Source organism: Poecilia formosa, unplaced genomic scaffold, assembly GCF_000485575.1.
Source record: "Poecilia formosa unplaced genomic scaffold, Poecilia_formosa-5.1.2 Scaffold80, whole genome shotgun sequence".
In the NCBI taxonomy this organism is placed as follows: domain Eukaryota; kingdom Metazoa; phylum Chordata; class Actinopteri; order Cyprinodontiformes; family Poeciliidae; genus Poecilia; species Poecilia formosa.
In genome coordinates, this window is record NW_006800019.1 from 2,201,109 (window position 1) to 2,219,444 (window position 18,336).

At 40.6% G+C, this 18,336-nt stretch overlaps 2 protein-coding genes across 8 annotated transcripts in view; both read right to left on the reverse strand.

Moving 5' to 3' along the window:
- Positions 1 to 205: 205 nt before the first annotated feature.
- On the reverse strand, positions 206 to 8,938 carry pfkma (phosphofructokinase, muscle a). Its single transcript, XM_007556701.2, has 22 exons — positions 8,752 to 8,938; positions 7,816 to 7,889; positions 7,641 to 7,718; positions 6,205 to 6,394; positions 5,937 to 6,102; positions 5,533 to 5,577; positions 5,127 to 5,235; positions 4,786 to 4,881; positions 4,598 to 4,690; positions 4,395 to 4,520; positions 4,228 to 4,292; positions 4,002 to 4,065; positions 3,729 to 3,875; positions 2,707 to 2,777; positions 2,529 to 2,616; positions 2,259 to 2,411; positions 2,010 to 2,174; positions 1,806 to 1,867; positions 1,468 to 1,579; positions 1,285 to 1,384; positions 561 to 666; positions 206 to 464 (listed from the first exon to the last, which is right to left on the reverse strand). Exons 1-22 carry the CDS (start codon positions 8,840 to 8,842, stop codon positions 323 to 325), a joined length of 2,343 nt encoding a protein of 780 aa, XP_007556763.1. The 5' UTR covers positions 8,843 to 8,938; the 3' UTR covers positions 206 to 322.
- Positions 8,939 to 12,681: 3,743 nt separating this feature from the next.
- Positions 12,682 to 18,336, reverse strand: part of troap (trophinin associated protein) — a 7,930-nt gene continuing 2,275 nt past the window's right edge. For 3 of the 7 annotated variants that reach the window (XM_016673612.1, XM_007556704.2, XM_016673611.1), the window contains exons 3-14: positions 17,574 to 17,805; positions 17,066 to 17,501; positions 16,682 to 16,803; positions 16,497 to 16,548; positions 15,366 to 15,496; positions 15,188 to 15,242; positions 15,011 to 15,093; positions 14,856 to 14,927; positions 14,096 to 14,203; positions 13,730 to 14,012; positions 13,434 to 13,630; positions 12,682 to 12,902 (exon numbers count right to left, since the gene is read on the reverse strand). In XM_016673612.1, the coding sequence (XP_016529098.1) occupies positions 12,867 to 12,902; positions 13,434 to 13,630; positions 13,730 to 14,012; positions 14,096 to 14,203; positions 14,856 to 14,927; positions 15,011 to 15,093; positions 15,188 to 15,242; positions 15,366 to 15,496; positions 16,497 to 16,548; positions 16,682 to 16,803; positions 17,066 to 17,501; positions 17,574 to 17,805 (1,807 nt within the window). In that variant the 3' untranslated portion in view covers positions 12,682 to 12,866. The remainder of the gene's footprint in view (positions 12,903 to 13,433; positions 13,631 to 13,729; positions 14,013 to 14,095; positions 14,204 to 14,855; positions 14,928 to 15,010; positions 15,094 to 15,187; positions 15,243 to 15,365; positions 15,497 to 16,496; positions 16,549 to 16,681; positions 16,804 to 17,065; positions 17,502 to 17,573; positions 17,806 to 18,336) is intronic. The other 4 variants (XM_007556706.2, XM_016673614.1, XM_016673613.1 and 1 more) reach the window with 4 other exon arrangements.

An 18,336-nucleotide genomic window follows, 5' to 3' on the forward strand; every position in this document is an offset into this window, starting at 1 on the left:
TTCAGTGAAATGCTTCGGGCCTCGACTGTAACATAGCATGTCTTTCTTTGCAAAATTTAAACTGTGACTAATGAGTTTAACTTCTGCAAGTATATGGGGCCTAATAGCAAATACAGACTTATACACTCATTTGGTCACTTTAATAGTGGTAAACCAGTGTGAAGCACAGAATTTAATAAAAAAAAAGACCACATATTCACATCTGTAAAGTCAACAGCTCTTTTATTAAGACACAAAACACAAAGGTTGAACTAAAAACAGCTAACCGAACAGGGGAAAACACCCCAAATTAATAATCAGCTTCAAAGCAAAAATGCTCCTTCTACTTCCAGTGGTTTCCCCTCTTGCTGAGGACATGCTCCATGTCGACGTGCTCAGAAGTGTCCAGCTTGATGTCATACTTGGCCAGGATCTTCATGATGGGCCTGATTTTAAGCCACCATTGTGTCTTCGGGATCCGATGCCTGCAGTGAAGCGAGAGGAGAGGGATCGGTCACCATTCTGACTGACGCTCTGCCCAGTACAGTATGTCGGTTTAGTTAGCAGCTGTGCCGGCTTACTCAAAATCTGTGTCGTCTTTCAGGTCAGCAATAGCCTGGAAGGTGAGTCCTCTCTTCTTCATTCCCAGGACGCAGGCAGAGTTTGACGTGTTGGCAAAGATACGACCTACGGAGCCCACAAAGTCAAATAGTGAATCCATCACCAAACTCCTCAGACTTGCTTCCAAACCTTACAAGTGTACCTCAATAAATTAGAATATTTATCAAAAATTATTTGATGGTCTCACTACAGAAAGAGTAATTTATTTCAAGTGTTTATTTCTATTCATTCTGATGGTTAAGTCTTCCAGCTATTGAAGGTTTTCCAGGAACCAATAACATCCCAGAAGACCAATAATAAGAAAAAAAAGGATCTTAATACGAAAATATGACCGTACTGAAAGGTGTCTCCATGTTCTGGGTAGTGTTTATTCTCAGTTGTTGTCCTGACTTCTTAAGCTTGAATTACTGGATCAATCCGGCATGGAGGTGAAGTCGCTTTTAGCAAATATTTCCTGCCAGATTTCTGCTATGCAAATCACAAACACTCTAATGCAAGTCTTGGCTTTTTTTTTTTTTTTTTGGCTTTAAACTTCTCAACTAAAACAACAACTGGGTTAAACCACCATAGTCATTTTCTGTGTTTCCTTGCGTCAAAAAAATATGACAAAAAGTAATAATTGAGTGCTGGCTAACTTTTGTGTGCGTCCATAGTGCTGTAGAGCATAGTTTTAGGTAGCCGTACCGTGCCTGCAGCACTCCTTGAGCTTGTCAGTCAGCCAGAGAATAGATTTGGCTCCCATCTTTGTTCCAAAGTTTCTGTCAAAGGGAGTCGGAGTGCCACCCTGCAGTTGAAAGAGGACAATTGACGTTTAATCACTTAAAAAGAGAAGAAAATGTTCTGTTTTTTTTTTTTTTTTTTTCTGACCTGCTGCATGTGTCCGAGAACATTCAAACGGCAGTCAAAGATTCCTTTGCCTTCTTCAGAGTAGAGGTTAAAGAGGAACTCTGTGGTGTAGTTAGCATTGCAGTTTTCATTCCTGATGGGAGAGAAAAGACAAACATTTGAAGGGATCACAACTCAGGACAAAACAGAAATGGAGGAGAAAGGACATTTAGATTAATCGGATAATATGTGAAGGGAAGGCTTTGGCAATAATTTTACAAATTCATTGACAACTAAACTAAAAAGTGCTCCTGAATTCTAGTTTTGGACAAGTTTTTGTCTCTTGACTCTCTTCTGTCCTGCAGCTGAAACAAACATACCTGAGAATCAAACCTCTCTTCACAGTCGTCTTCATTTTCTGCACAAGATGCGCTACGTTTGCCTGTGGCACAATTTTAAACATCACAGGGTCAAAACATGTTCTCTTAGCCTAATTATATTATTAAAAAAAAAAAAATCAATGTGCATGAGCTGATATACAATTTCATGCTGCAAAGCATGTTTCTTTATGGATTTCAACTTGCCGTCAGGTCCTTGATGCTGAATTTATCCTCGTATATGTAGGCGGCGTCAGCCCCGGCAGCCAGCCCTGCCATGGTGGCCAGGTACCCACAGTATCCGCCCATGGTCTCCACAATGAAGACGCGCCGCTTCGTCCCAGCTGCAGACTGCTTGATTCTGTCGCAGGTCTGCACAGAAAGCAAACCGTGAACGTTTCAAGCCGTTTGATTTTCCCTCCAATATGTAGTTATTTTTGTCATTTCACTGCTGACGGTGGTGATGGTGTTCAGGGCGGTGTCGGCGCCGATGCTGAAGTCGGAGCCCGGGACGTTGTTGGAGACGGTGGCGGGGATCACCACAAAGGGTATGCACAGCTCTTCGTATTGTTCTCTGGCCTGAAGCAGCTCCAGACCGCCAACGTAGGCCTGCAGCAGAGAAAGATCTTTTTACCATTACTGTAAAAGTGTCAATTTATTCATCGCTTGTGAAAAATATACAGACACAGATAAACCAACATTTATGAAGCCTGGCTCCGACTTTACCTCAAATCCCCCAATAATAACCAAAGCATGGATGTTGAACTTGGCAATGTTCAAGGTGATTTTCTCCAACAACTTTCCTGGCAGAGTTCTTCAGGGAGATAAACACATATTTAGCTGTATAAATAGAAGCTTACGGTAAATAAAATGTCACGGCAGGATTACAGTAACACCCCTTCACCTCTTGGTTCCCAACATGGAGCCTCCTTTTCCAGTCCAGCCGGACACCGTATTCCAGCTTATGGGCTCAATCTGCAGTCAGACAAGATGACCGCTGTTTAAACACTAATTTCCAAAGCAGCATCACACCGAACACAAAATATTAAACAACATTTAACCCCCAAAATGCTTACAGAAAGAGACGCTAAAGGACGGATCAAATTGAAGAAAACTGTGTTACGAGTGCGACCCTGGACCTCTGTCCTAAGAAGAATGAAGCATGAATGCAATGTTTTTAGTCGTTGTAAGTTATAAATTTGGTTACGCCCACAACATGGCCACTGTTGTTTTGTCTTTAAAAATCTGTTTTTCCAAGGCCAAACCTATTTTACTCTCCAGACGCATAATGTTTTGCTGTTAAGCAGGTGTTAGAAATGATTTTCATCACTCCAGAAGATGTCAGAACAGCCCTGCAAATGAAACGGATGACCATTAACTGGCTAATCTAAACTGCTAGTCTCTGTGTCGCCTTGCAACAGGTAGACAACCTCTCTGCCTCTCGCCCAATGACCGCTGGATATCCCAACACCCTCATGTATGCATAAGTGGGAATAAGACAATAGATGAATGGATATTTTATGTCTACTTGCATTAATATTCTCAGCAAGCTGTGATATAGCGAAACTTAAGATTATTGATATCTCTAGCAGGGAAACAGGAAATGAAACTCTCAAATGATAATAAAGCTAAAAGGAGGATGAATTTTTTCGCATGTTTCCAAGTCCTTACGGTTGAAAGACCTTCTTGCCATCACCCTAATCTTTAGCTTCTTCCACACAGTTTTATTAAATACAAGTCAGGATTCTGGCCGGGCTGCTTAATATTATTTCCAGTCAGAAGAAAAGTGTGTAAAATGAAAAGATTTCTTGCCCTTCACTGTAAAAAAAAAAGTGCTTTATAAACCAAATTGATGGATTTTTTTTTTCTTGTCTTTTTTGTTTTATATATATGGGTCTGAAGCACAGATATTAACAATGAACATACCTGTCCTTGAGCCAGCCCATCAAAACCTTCATAGACAGCAAACATGGAGTGGCCCTCAATGATGCCCATCCTCACCGCTGCTCGGACCGCGGCGTTCATGCCGGCGCACGGAGCTCCGATGTTCATTACGGCCACGTTGATGTTGCTCTGCCACGAAGAGAACGAGCCCAAGTGTTGGTTATAAACAAAAAATATATATCATTCATTTGGATTGTATTAATCAAAAAGCAGCATTTGGAGTCTAGTACGAAATTAAGTAAAAAGGAGGCTCACCTTCACATCTGGAGGATTTATGTGCGCCAGCAGCTTGTACGTGTTCCAGTTATTTGCAAAACTCCTGCAAATGAAAAAGGTTATTTTCTGTATTTTGTTTTTCTTCAGTGATTAGAACTGAGAATATCTGAACAACTTATTATGAAGCTGGAAAAAAACCCGCTCCATTCATTTGTATTTTTTTTCCCTATTTCATGCACAACCCTATCAGCATTAGATAACATACTTTCCCCTGAGCTTGACAGCGTCTTCAAATCTGCCCGAAGCCATGGCAGCAGTCACGTCTTTGGTCTGCAAGACAAAGAACACGTTTAGGGGAAAGCTGAAGAAATGCATCTTTGCAATGTTAGTGAACAATCAGCAGGAGCTGTAGGTAAAAATACTGATACGTACCACTTGGACACACTCCATGAGGGGCAGTCTGACTGCCTGGTTCCCAGACAGACTGACCACACAGGCAGGAGTGTCCGGCGTGGCCTCCAGCAGCGCCATCACCGCCTCCACGCCCATCCTGCTGCCCTGAGTGACGCACAAACACTCACATCAGCACGTTTGTGTGACAAACGGTTGAAGCTGCTGATGTCTGAGACAGTCACCAGGACTCTGTCGAAAGCGGACGGCGTTCCCCCTCTCTGGACGTGTCCGAGGATGGTGGTGCGTGTGTCAAAGCCCAGCCTTTCGGTCACCAACTGGAGGCAGATGAATGTGCAACCTTTTAAATATTGTTGTGAGACACAATCAGAGTAACGGTGCACAGTCAGAGTAGAGGAAGAAGGAGCTTCACCTTTTTGATCTGGTCTGATGTGATTGCTTTGCCGTCTCTGGTGATCGCACCCTCGGCCACAATGATCACATTCAGACGAGAACCCCGAGATCTTTGCTAAATGATATGAAATAGTCAACAAGACACCTGCACATTCTGAAAAAAAAAAAAGTATTTTTCCTTTACATTTACTTTTATTATTTTTCTTCCACTTTCCACTTGTACACTACCTTGTGTTGGTCTATCATATTACGCAAAGGGAAGCTGGTAGTTGCAGCAGGATGAAAATGTAAAATAGTTCCAGGGGTGCGAATGCTGCTGCATGGCACTTTATGAGATCCGTAGCAAATAAAGAAACTTACGTCTGCCAGCCTCCTGCACAAGTGGTTCTCCCAGCCGTCATCCGGTGGCATCTCTGGAATGAAAACCCAGTCGGCTCCACAGGACAGAGCCGACACCAGGGCCAGATATCTGCAGCCACGCACCAACCAAGGCGACAATCAGAGCAGTGGTCTCCATTACGCATAAAACGAACAACGAAGCATCGAAACAAAAAATGCACTTTAGACAACATTACTGCAGTTTTGAATGAGAAGAGGAGTGTGGTGTAGTGATAGGAAAGAAACCCCCAACAACTGATGGTTCCATGACTCATGACTTTCTAGAAATTCCGGAATATAGTAAATAAGATGATTGAAGTACTTGAATTCAAAGTACTACCATTCAGGCTTTAGGCGCACACATACAAATAAAGAATTAGAAACTGACCCGCAGTGTCTGCCCATCACTTCCAGGATAAATGTCCTCTGGTGGCTGCAAGTAAAGACAAAACATTTTAGAACTTTTTGTATCATTTGTTTTAAGACCTGGAAAAAAAAAAAAAAAAAAAAAAAAAAGCAAAACAGGGTAAAATACTTTTATAAAACACAGCACCGTAAACTGTTTAAATTTGTATTATATAAAAATAAATAAATAACTATTTATTTAATAATGTTGGCATAAAAAAAACATCTTTCATTGAAAGATGTTCAGCCACTTCTATTTTTCTCTCACTTGAGATCTAAAAGGCAATATTGCTTTGTAGTTGTATTCCTTGAGAGGTGCGCATTTAATTTTCTGGTTCTCGCTTCTTAAAAAAAAAAAGAAGCAAAGTTGCACAAGCCTGTTTGAACCTCTGCGCAGTTGTAGTGATGGCGTCCACCACCTCGATGATGCGATGGAGGGCTGAGTCAGTGCCGATGGTCATGTCAGTGCCACAGAAGTCGTTGTCGATAGAGCCAACCATGCCGACAATGTTCAGGTGGGACGACTTCTTGGCTTCCTCCTGTGTAATCTTCCCTTAAGAAAAGAAAAACACTGATTGTAATGTTTGCTGTCTGAATACGACTGTCCAGGTATCCCGGATCGTATCAGATCCCACCAGTTTATTTATTTACTTACCATCTTTGACCAGGTCAGCCAACAGGCCGCCCCAGTCCGTCCTGAACTGGTTGGCTCCGGTCAGACTGCCGTCTCCTCCAATCACACACAGGTTGGTGATGCCGAGCTTCACCAGGTTGCAGGCCGCCTTCATACGGCCCTCTCTGCACATGAAGTCTTTGCAGCGGGCGCTGCCGATGACGGTGCCACCCTGAGGCAGAGAGAACCTGCTTTGTTGTGACTTTCGCACTGACATTTGCGATCAAAAATCCGAAGCCAGTGATGCCACTTGGTTTGTGGGCCAACGACGATTTAAGTTTGAAGGCAACCTGTCGCACCCACTCGACAGCTCACTATCATCAGGCCTTCACAGACGCACCGAATCTGGGTATCAAGTTCAAAAGCCTCTCATCTGGGGCAGCTAAAAGGTCAGGCCAGATAACTGGACTTTTTTCTGGCACTCGGTTGCAGACCTCCTACTGTTCTGCAGTCAGTGTCCGGCTGCATAACCCTTTTAGGACCATAAATTAAGATACTAGAGAGTCCTCTCTATTTCCTAACAAAGCTTTGATATATAGAGAGGAATTGCTTAGGTCCTAAGACTGTACAACAAACCCGTATCATCACTCTACCACCGCCATGCTTTACAAATGGTCTCAGATTCTTGGTTTCCTCAAAGATGTTGAGCTCTGTGTGTTATCTCAGTTCAACTGTGGAGGAAGAATAAAGGGATTGGTGACAGGTAGCGTGTCGTTTGTTCACTTAGCATGTGGAGTGTATGCCAACAACAGACAATAACTGGGAGTAACCTGGGTCAGAACGTATTGGTCAATACTGATTCTCCACAAACTGCAATTTAAAATGCTGTTTTAATCCACAGCATGCCTTTTATGGCCACTAAAGAACACAGTGAATTTAGATGGGCAGACAGATGAATTAGATAAGCCTGTCTTTTTGACGGGCAATTTTGCTTGCAGAGACTTTTGTATCTATTTTATTTATCGATTCAGTTGTTTTGTATATTTATTTTGGATATTTAAAATTTCTTCTAGTTCCAATGTTAAATGCTTATTAGAAATAAAATTATATTGATCTTTGAGAGGGTGTACTTGCATGATTATGCAGTTTCCGTAGTACTGCTTCAAATCGTCTCTAAACAATAAATATTATCGTTTATCACAATAACTTCTGGGACAATTTATCATGCAGCAAAGTTCATTGACAGGCCTAAAAAAAAAAGCCTGAAAATATTTACTCCACTTATTTTCTCCATTCTTATCTAAACCTTTAATTAAATGAAAGTCCAGAGTTTCTCAGACCACACATTAACCACTGTGCTCATTAAAATAATGTACGCTGGCCCTTTAAGGAAATACATCGTCGGCTCTTTTTGACTGACTATGCAACCATTAATCTGTGTGACTTTGCATAAAGTGATGTTGCTGCGCATCACTCACCAGCTGAAGCATCATGGACACGCTCTCCCATGTTGCAGGCCGGATATGATCCCCTCCATCCACCAGGCCTTGGTAACCCTGCATCCCACTTAAACTGTTATTTTTTTTTTATAGATATAGAAATCACACACATCATCAGCGTTTGTTTGACACACGATAACCAGAAAGTGCCTACCTCATGAACAAAGAAGACTTTGGCTCCGGTGTAGAGACCCACTCTGACTGTGGCTCTCACCGCAGCATTCATGCCTGAGGGCCACAAACAGTTTCATCTGTGATGCTTGTTTAATTCACAACGCTGATTCCCCCTCAAGCTAAACGCTGCAAAATCTCAGCCCGATCTTGACATTTAAGCGAGTTAACCTTCGTCTTGGCACCTCAAGAGACAAAAATAGCCTTGGATCAAAGAACAGGAGCGTGGTTCAAGGGACTCCTAAGTCACGTGCGGCGTCCGTCCCCTGGATGTTGTTGCGCCAAAGGCCACTGTGAGAGTTTGTGTTGTGAAAAAGCAATGCGGCATGTGGCGGCTCTTGTTTCAGCAGACAGCAGCTGAAGGATCAGAGGGCGTTTCTTTTCTCCATACCAGAAAAAGGTCAACGCCACTAAAATTAGCCCCAAAGGGGTGAAAAATAAGGAAGCTGATGTGGGCCAAAGCAGGCGAATAAACACAAAAAAGACTGATGGGTGGTGAGGAATACAAGGAAAATAAAACATCAGGCAGTTGAGTGAGTTTTGGGCAGATGCGGAAGGAAAATAATCCAAATTAAGTGCAAGTTAATGCAGCAACTCGTTTTACGATTTCAATTTAAAAACGTCAAGACAGAACAATCTTTGAAAATGGTGAGGTAATTGTTTATCAATCCTCATGTTTTCAAGCAGGCTTTGCAGCTAAATGTCCATATAAATCAGTCATTTGTTACAAATTGCACACGAGCATCTTAAGATTTCCAGCTTTAATAATTTGCCTCCAAAACAAGAGACCTCGTTTCAGATTTCCTCTCACACACACCAACATGAAGCAATACGCTGTTTGAGTTCCTCTGCACTAATTTAGTGTTTTATTAGTTCATCACAAAGTTGAAAATTAAATCAGGAGAATTTTGCTAGTCACCTTGAGCGTCTCCTCCTGACGTCAGCACAGCTATGGACCGTCCAACGCCCATCTTCGTCGGATCCATGGTGGCATGAAGGTCCGTGGACATGTTTCAGGGAAAGACGGGTGTACTAGGAGAAGGGGTGGAAGGATGAGGAGGAAAAAAAACCTGAGTAGTTCTTCTTAAACTCTCTGCTTCTCAGGGGAGTCACGAGAGACGGCTCAGGCTTTATAGAAAACCAGTTCTATTCTTGCCCCCTCCCTCTGAGACCTTCACCACTTACTCACTCATACAGCCAAACTAAATATAAGCAGGACCACAGAGGGCAGCTACACGCAGAGAGACAAAGATCACCGAGCAATAATGGACTTCATGTTGAGGTATAGTCCATGAATACAGTAGTCTAAAGAACTTGAAGACAGCTTTCAGAGATTGATCTATTTTTCTCTCATAAATGAGTAATGAAATGTGAATTATTATCGCAGGATCTCATAAAACACAAACTAAAGGAAAAAAAACGGCCAATTCTGTTTGGTGGGTATTCAAGTTGATGACATCAGAAAACGTTCAATAATTCGTTGGATCAGCTGGGGGTTTTTTTTTTAACATCCAGCGTATTTGAATCAGAATCTGCTTTATGAGCCAGGTTTGTCCACACAAACAAGACATTTGACTTTGGTTTCACTTTGCTCTCAAAAAAAGAGATTTAAAATAGAAATGTATCCATAAGCATCTATGCTGGTTTTTGCACACAGCAGTCAGTTGCTCCGACTTGAAGGTAAAAAACTTTAGCAATTTATCTGCACAGATGCGAGCTACCCTATTCCTGACCCCAGACCTCCTGGATGGAGGGAAGGTCAGGACTGATGATCCTGTCTGGAGAAGAGCTGCAAAGTGTTCAACACTGTGCGTTTGAGTTTACTCCCTTGACACTGCTGTGGATTGCCAAACAGGAAGAAAGGACAACAATGATTGTTGGATTGAATTTATACTGCGCTTTTCTAGTCATACAGACCACTCCAGCACTTTACAATAGAGCCACACTCAGCCAATCAGCGACTGGATTGCAAGATGGCTACTCTGGAGTTGCCTGAAATGATGGTGTGGTCCAGGTAATTTCCTGACAAGATTAATGCAGGTTTGTGTGTGTAGTGGATTATATTGTAAGTCTGTCCACCTTGAATTCATTTTTGGTTGCAGTAGAAGATGATGAAGCAATTCTACAAGAAACACAGCTGGGGCTTTTCCAAATCTTAATAAAACACATTAACCAGAAGACAAGGTTTTTATATTAAAGTGACTATAAACGATCACTCAACATTAGTACTGCATGCCGTTATGAAAGCATGCAATTGCAATGCTGTTGTTTAGTATGACAATGTTGAAGAGGTTTTTCACTCTCCCCATCCTTCCATCATCAGCAATGACCCAATATTTTTTCGTTCTTCACCATGCTTATCAAAATCTATGTCAGTTTTTGGCAGCAAGGACTGAGAAAGGCCATCAAACTGGCCAATATATATTGTTTTAATGAAGAAAACTTATGGAAAAAAAAATCTTTTATAGTTGAAAATATGTTTTCAAAGGTTGTCATTGGACATGCTTATACTATCTTGTGGCAATTATTAAAATATTCTTTGTGCAATTATAGCCACTGATTTAACCTGAATCAGAAACTTACCAGCTGATGAAACTGATTCAGAGCAGTCATCTTGGGTTTCAATGGGGCACACTGAAGTTGTGATGGAGTAAAATTACAAAACATAAGAATAAAGTAACACCACAACCTACAAAAGCCCCCAAATTAACTTATCAGATTTTTACGCCTTATGTAATATCACCAGAGGCACGTAAGTTGAGGCTTTACTATATAAATTGTATGGATTAGATAAAAAGAAAAACTAATAGTAAAAAACTAGCATTTAAATGTTCAATAATTGGCGAACATCTAAAGTGAGTTTGATTGATTACCAGAAAGTCTGACTAGCACATAATTTAGGATGAAGGCAGTGTTGGAAGCGGGTCTAGAAAGGGCTTTGAAAGCATTTCCAAGCTTATGTTTACAGATCTGCAATGGGACAGATTGCCAAAAAAAAAGAGAAGTAGTCACGACCCAGTGAAGTCTAATACCTTTCTTCCCCATGCATAAATATGCCAGTGATAAATGTAAGTGGCTTAACAAAAAACCTGAAAAGAACAGCTTCAGTTTCTTTATTTTAACCCTGATGGTGACCAGACTTTGTTTAGACTGATGAGGAAAAACAATACAGTTTGGGGGACAAACGCCTTTTTCAGTTGATGCTGTCGGTTTTAAACGTTAAATACGTTCATCTCCCCCCTCCTAAAAAAAATAAAGAAAAAAAGACATCGAACCTCTTAACAATGTTCAATTTCTTCTAATGTATGATGCAAAGCTCAGAAACCTTTCATTACGCTCGGATTTTTTTTTCACTTACTTGCTACTTTCTTAGCTTTACTTTAATTCTTCGACGTAACCGCCGTAAGTTAGCGTGCCAGCTGTGGAGCTGCGTCATTACCTTCACGTCCTTTGCCAGTATGACAAGCCGTTTCGGTATTTAATAGTCGTCTCAACAAATAAGTCTTTGTTCATCTCTTAGAATTTACTGGAACTCCAGTAGCAGATGGCTTGATGGCTTTAAAAGCAATTATATAAAATGATTGCTAGCACAAGCAGCTCGAACTATCAAAAGCAGGGTGATTCACAGATTCGGATCAACTGGATGGTGTTGTCGACATCCTAAATTTTCTTCCCGCCGGTGTTACGTCTCATGCCTTTCCTCTAAAACGGGGATGCTCAAGTCAAATCCACCAGGGCTACGATCCCTCCTCCAACACGCCTCAATCAAAAGACCGACTTCTCTCACTAGCAGTATTGATCAAAATCAAAAGCAGTATTTTATACCAGCTCTACATAAGCATGATAAGCCATACATTTGATCCAGGTGTGTTAGAGGAGGAATGCATATAAAAGTTGCAGGGTGGTAACTCTGGAGGACTCGACTTGGGCACCACTACTCACTACCAGATGTCTCCTCACACTGAGCCTAGTTTCAGTTCAAAGGGAATGGTGGCTCTCCACTGTCACCATGTCTTTTCTCAGAAAGAGGGATTGTTGCAGCATCAATAACTTGGTACAAACCGAACATGGATAAAAGTGGATTCTATATAATTGGATCTAAATAGGGCCTTTGTTTTGCAGAAGGCCTTCAGATCACATTTGTTGAGTTGTTACATAAACAAACTGAAGCCCAAAAAATGGTTCAAAACTAAAATGAATACAAACACTAAAATGTTCCAAAAAGACAGAGATTTGAAAAATAACTTTTAGTCTGGTGACATGTTCTGTAGTTTATGAAGGTGTTTTAGGCGAACACTGCATATTTATTAAAGAAAAAAAAAAAAAAAGAAAAAACCTCTTTCCAAGCAAAAACTTCTAGTTTGGAAGGAAAAGAGAAGCAGGTGTCAACTCAGTCTGAAACTTCTAAACATGTCGGATAAAATATCCAAATCCTCCCAATAGTGAACAGAAATCACTTGAGTTTTTAAACATATCAAGGATGTTTGGTTTCTAACTGAGTATGTTTGTCCATCAGGTTTCTGCTCATTCAGCTCTCGTCTAATCTGCATGGTATGCCGTCACATGACGCTGTATGTTCGGCCTGTAATGTGCCAGAAAAAGGTTTGAACCCTGCCTGACCTATTGGCAACCTGTGGACTGCAAGACAACATGCCATATCATATAATCATCTAACTTCATAAGAGTAGAAAGAGAAATTCACTACATCACAGTGAATGTCAAAGTCTCTTACTTTTATGGTTTTAGTTCTAGAAAAATAAATTGGTCTTTTCTCCCATGCAAATTATATTGTTAGCAGTTGAATCCAAGTGAACAAATCAACAGAGCTGGAAATTAAAACAAACAAGTTCCAAATGTAAAAAAAAAAATATTTTATTATAAAGTTCTTATATAAATTTTACAATTGATAAGTAGCAATGGTCATCAAAAAATGTCAGAACAAATTTTTTATTAGCTTTAATACCAATAAAACTGTCCAAAAACCAAACAATTGCAGAGAGTTGCTAAGTTTTCAAAGTGTTGTCAGAATGCAGGTCATCCGTCATGCTGCGAGTCAATCGGGACAAATCTCTAGAAAAACAAAAAGAAAACATGCCGATACTTAATATTTGCATGTCTGTCGAAACAGAATATGAACATTTATTAGGTAACATTTAATAGTTTAAGAATGCATGTGTTAGTCAAGTTTACATTAAAGTTTAAATACAGCAGGAAAGATAAGAAATGCATCACTGAATGACATAGAATGACACTGATCATACAAATGTAAAATGTGACGGTGGAAAAAAAAAAAAAAAAAAAAAAAAAAAAAAAAAAAAAGCTATAAAGCACATATTTGGATCATATCTTGCCCTCTAAGAAAATTTGATTAAAAAAGGCGTCACAACATGATCTGGGAGACTTTTTATGGGAGACTTTTTCAATTGCTTTGAATCTGTAAAGCAATTAGCATTTTTTTAGTAAAAAGCTAAAAAAGGATTCACCTTGAATTTATTTTTTTTTCTTACTACAATCTCAGGAGACTTTACTACTTCACTTTAATACCACCAACAATGGTAGTAAACACAGTTTAAACAGTCATCCATCCAGTCATATGCTCACCATTGACTCCTCAAAGTGCAAAACGGAGGCCAACGGGTCTCCGCAGCGACGATGGACAAACCCGGAATCACCAGGGACAGACACCGAGGTGTAGGTCGCGACCTCCTCGTCCATTCGCAACTCCTCCAGAGGAGGAAAACGCTTTCGCAACATGGCCACTGCAAGATTCAGAGAGCAAGGCTTCTGAGTGATAAAATCTATCAGAGGGTAAAAAAAAAAAGAGAGAAAAAAACATGTTAAGCTCTCAACAGTAAGCATTATGAATCTTTCTGAGGTGAATGAAGGGTCAGTGGTACCGCTGTGCAGTTGCTGAACGACAGAGTTGCTCCGGTGAGTCGACTCCGACACGCCGCTCTGTGCAGTTGTGAACTTCTTCTGTTCTGATGAAACTTGATCCCGGTGGGCCGAGGCTTCCTGGTTCTCAAACCGCGGGGCTCTGATCAATTTTTTACCAGTCGAGAAAAAAATGACAGACTCTCTTGGTGGAGCGTGGAGGAAAGTCTTCATCTCCTCCACATCCTCTTCATCGTCACCGTTACGTCTCCTTGTCTCCGCCTTCTCCTCTCTAGGAGGTTTACTCTGAAGAAGCGAAAACAAAATGAGTTAAACCTTTGATTTAAATGCACAGGATGTCGACTTTGAATGTGAAATGAATTTCATACAGAGGAGGATGGAGCCGAGACCTGCTCTGATTTTGCTGAGGGATTGTTGTCCGTCCCAGCTGTGACCAGTTCATCTTCTGGATCGTCAAATAACTTCTGGACAACCTCCTGCCACAAACAGTCAGATGAACTCAGTCTCTTACTGTGCGCTTATTTCCATTAGTGCTGAGTAACATGGCTTGAAAATAAAATCTCAGATTTTATCGTACTAGTTACTAATTTGGTTAATTTTTTTTTTGTTTTAGAAAAAACTAGATTTCAAAAACTGGCTTTTATTTTAATCATCTCTTCTGTGAGTTGTCCTCAATTCAATGTTCAAATAAACGGCTATAAAAAACACTTAAGATGTTAGGCCTTAGGCGTGAAGACGTCACTCTGAACTATGGAAATTCAAGGAATGCATTGTGGGGAAAAAACAAAAAAAAAACACAAGAAATCAGAATTTTTCCAAAAATAAATTCTTCAAAAAAAAAAAAAAATCTGGATGATCAATAAACTCATTTCATCTCCCAGCTCAATTTTTAATTAAAACTGTAATTATTTGTAGTTTCCAAAATATCAAAAGTTACAATATTTCTAGATTTAGGCAGTCGCATTATCCAGAGTTTGACAACCAAAATCAGAAATTACTTATTTTTTAATTGTACTGATAAATAATCCAACCTTTAAAGACCATTCATCTAAAAATCAACAATGTCAACCTTTTCTCATCTTGATTGCTGTAGGAGCTTCATACGTAGGATTAATTTGACCGTTTTACCTCCTGACATGGATGAATGTTCCTTTTGTAGCTTGCGTGTCCAACGGTGCCGCATGGAGACTGATGCCATTTCTGAAAACAGAAGCAGCAGCACGGTGAGGCGAAGCTTCCTGAAATACAACCAGACCAACACGGTGAGGTATGCGTGTACAGACCATGGCAGACATGGGCTGCTGCTTGGTGTTGCGGACTCTCTGTGGAGTCCATTTTGTCTTTGCTGTCTCTTTGAACTCTGCTGCTGAGGAGAAAAGAGAAAACTCAGCCACGTCAGGCTGAACAGGCTGGACAAACCGATAGTGCGGGAGCATTAACGTAACAGTGCTGCATCTTACCCACAGTACGACTGGTTGAATCTGGACAACTTTTCTTAACAGGCACTCTTTGAGCCTAAAAATTTTTAAGAATTACGTGAGGCAAATGAACAAAAAAAAAAAAATCAAAGAACCTGGAGATAAAATGCAACAGGAATGAGAATGAGCAGTGATGACATGAAGTTTATTGTGCTCATACAGTGTAGATTGAAGTGCCTCTGCCAGGTGGACACACTGAATTTCTGGACATGGCGTCCTTCACGCCCTCATTCTGAAGGATGCTCCGCAGACCGGCGTCGTCGGGCGAGAACGCCACTGACCTCACCGGTCCTGACAAACGAAAAGAAAAACTCAGCTGAGAGCATCATGGTAGAACAGAGGTGTATTTCAAGAGGTATTGCAAATCCAAATCCAAGAAATGTGGCATGCATTTGTACTTAGACGTCATGAGTAAAGACTGTAAAACGCCTTTTGCTGCAATTTGCAACTCTTTTAGGAAAAGTCTCACTTCTCCAGCTCCAGTTGTGGAGTGCTACTGCGCTGCAACCTTTAAATGCATCCCTGCTGCGATCAAATCGTTGAAGTACCTCTTCGGCATGCCATCAAGTTTGGGAAAAGCTCGTTAACGATTCATTTGATTCACAAGTGTCGGCGCAAGGATGCATCTACAGCTGCAGGACACTGACCCTGGAGGACTAGATTTTCATCAACCTTATGTTTTGTTCTAAATATCTGACAAACTGTATACGTTTTATTACTTTAAGGTGCACGACGTAGTCATCAAAATGAGCAAAATACAGACCCAATCTCACCTTTTGCTCAAAGAATCCACAGAGCACAAGTTTCACTTTTTGAATAACCAAAATAAATTAACTTTTAAATTGTAATCTAACTGACTGAGATCTTTCTTTATAATCTCTATGCCACCAAATATCCGAGTATAGAGTATATCTGGTCTGTTTAGTGCAGTGTTTCTCAACCCTGGTCCTCAGGGACCAACCCTGAGGACCAGGGTTGCATGCAGGACATGCAACTGTCCTGCATGTTTTAGGTATTTCCCTTCTGCCACACACCTGAATTGTATCTCTGGGTGGTTAACAGCCTTCTGCAGCACTTGATGGTCATGCAATAATTTGAATCAGAGAAACACTGGTTTAGTGGCACTGATCAGATGCCATGAGGATTCAATATTAGTGCAATTCAAACTAGTTTCCATGAAGTATGAAGAAAAAGAGACCCCAGAACTTAAATCATTATAAAAAAAAAAAAAAACTAAACAAAAGAAAAAACGCTTAATTGTTTCTAAGTTGCTTTATTGTTCAGTTCTGACCTGCGAATGCTCCCTCTTTTTGTTGAGTCTTCTTAACAGACACTCGTTGAGGCTGCAAACAAGAAGAATCACAAGAATGTGCAATTTCTGAGCACTAAAAACAACATTCAGATGGAAATATTCAGGACTAAGGTCAAAGATGCAGTAAAAGCAAGAATATAGTTCTGAGATAAAAGCCAACTCACTAGGTAGTTGTATTGTTTGGAGCATTTTGGAGTAACAACTGGTCGGCTTGCACGGCCTACGCCCTCGTTCCTGAGGATACTCGGCAAAGCCGCGTGGTCTGGTTGGAAGTTCTCACTTTTTTCTGAAATTAAAAGCAATAATTCTGTACAACTGACAAAATATAAGAAACGAATAAGAAAACGTCTCCTAGAGCATAAAAAAAAGCATGCCATAAATATGGAAGACGGTTTTCCTTATTGACAGTGGTGATACAAAGAAATTGAAAACGGTGAATTCACTCTTGTACAAAACAACAATAATAGTAAGTTGAGTAATACATCAAATAAAATGTTGCACTCTTAAATGAAAATTGACATGAAAATCAGAGTAAAGGAAACACTCACCACTTAAAGGATTTGAACAACTGGCCTGTGCGGCCAGTGACACAGTCGGATGAGCAGCTGAAGTCTTTGGCAGATCCAAGTTGACCTCTGGATGAAGACGAGCTTGGTCTGAGGTGTTACTTACATTTTGATTCGCTATCTTACCAGATGTGGATGTAGGGTTTTTCAAATGGGCTAAAGTCTTTAATTTTGGACTGAGCTGCCTTGAAATGTGAGTTGCATTTACTACCGTCTTTCCAAGGGACCTCCCTGAATTTTTAACCGAATCTTGATGTTTACTGGGCATTTTGAATGAGATGTTTTCAGGTCGATTCCCCAGAGTCCTTGATTGAGGGGCTGTTAAAGGTTCACAGTTCTCAGTTCCTCTCCTTGCGGTTCTCCGCTGCGAGAAGTTAAACGGTACAGGGCGAGTGCATGTCTTCTTCTTTGTTTTACCCTGCAAGAGGGAAAAAAAAATGAAAACACCAATGATGACATGAAAGAAAACGTGTTGAACTGAGAAACTTACGGCTAATGGCTTCTCTTCCCACTTGCTGTGGGATTCCTTGAATACAGGGGGCGCCTGGAGTTTCAGGGACTTTGCGAGCACTGGGAGCCGGCTCCCGCCTGGCTGGAAAGGAGGCTTTCGTCCAGCTTCTCCAGGATCTTTGTTTTCAACACCTTTCTTTGAAAGGTGAAGCGAAGACATTCCTTCGGAAAGCTTTGGCTCTGGCTGTTGAATGTTGTGTTCATTCTTCATTCTGAGTAGGGAAATAGTTGGAACTAAAAAAGTTACACTTCTCAAAATTGCATCTCTGCTTCAACACACATTTTATAAAAACACACATATTTTTTATTGTAAAACAAAAAACATGTATGCAACCTTAAAACTTCCCAGTATAACTACTTTATACTATTGCATAAAATTACTGTAAAATACATTGAAGCTGGTTGTAATGTCACATAATTTCATGAAAAGGTTCCTCAAGGGCTGCTGTCCTGCAGTTTTTAGATGTGCCACAGGTACAAAGCACTGGAATGAAATGGGTTAATTAACTCCTCCTTGTGTAGATCAGTTCTCCAGAGCCTTGCTAATGACCCGATTATTCTATCCAGGTGTGGTGCAGCAGAGGCACATCTAAAAGTTGCAGGAAACCGGCCCTTTGACACCTGTGCTGTAATGCATTATAAATTTCTAGTCTGTCTGCTACTGTTGAGTATTAAAGTGTAAAACTACAACTAGACAAGGATTTTTAAATTACACTATCTCTATATATATATATATATATATA

Bases quoted from the DNA above. Each gene is read 5' to 3' on its own strand.
- pfkma (XM_007556701.2), bottom strand. From the start codon at position 8,842: ATGTCCACGGACCTTCATGCCACCATGGATCCGACGAAGATGGGCGTT. The intron at 3,876-4,001 runs GTGAGCCTCCTT...TCTTCGTGGCAG, and splicing joins TAAATCCTCCAGATGTGAAG to AGCAACATCAACGTGGCCGT. The intron at 2,412-2,528 runs GTAAAGTCGGAG...TCTCTGCTGCAG, and splicing joins TTATTATTGGGGGATTTGAG to GCCTACGTTGGCGGTCTGGA.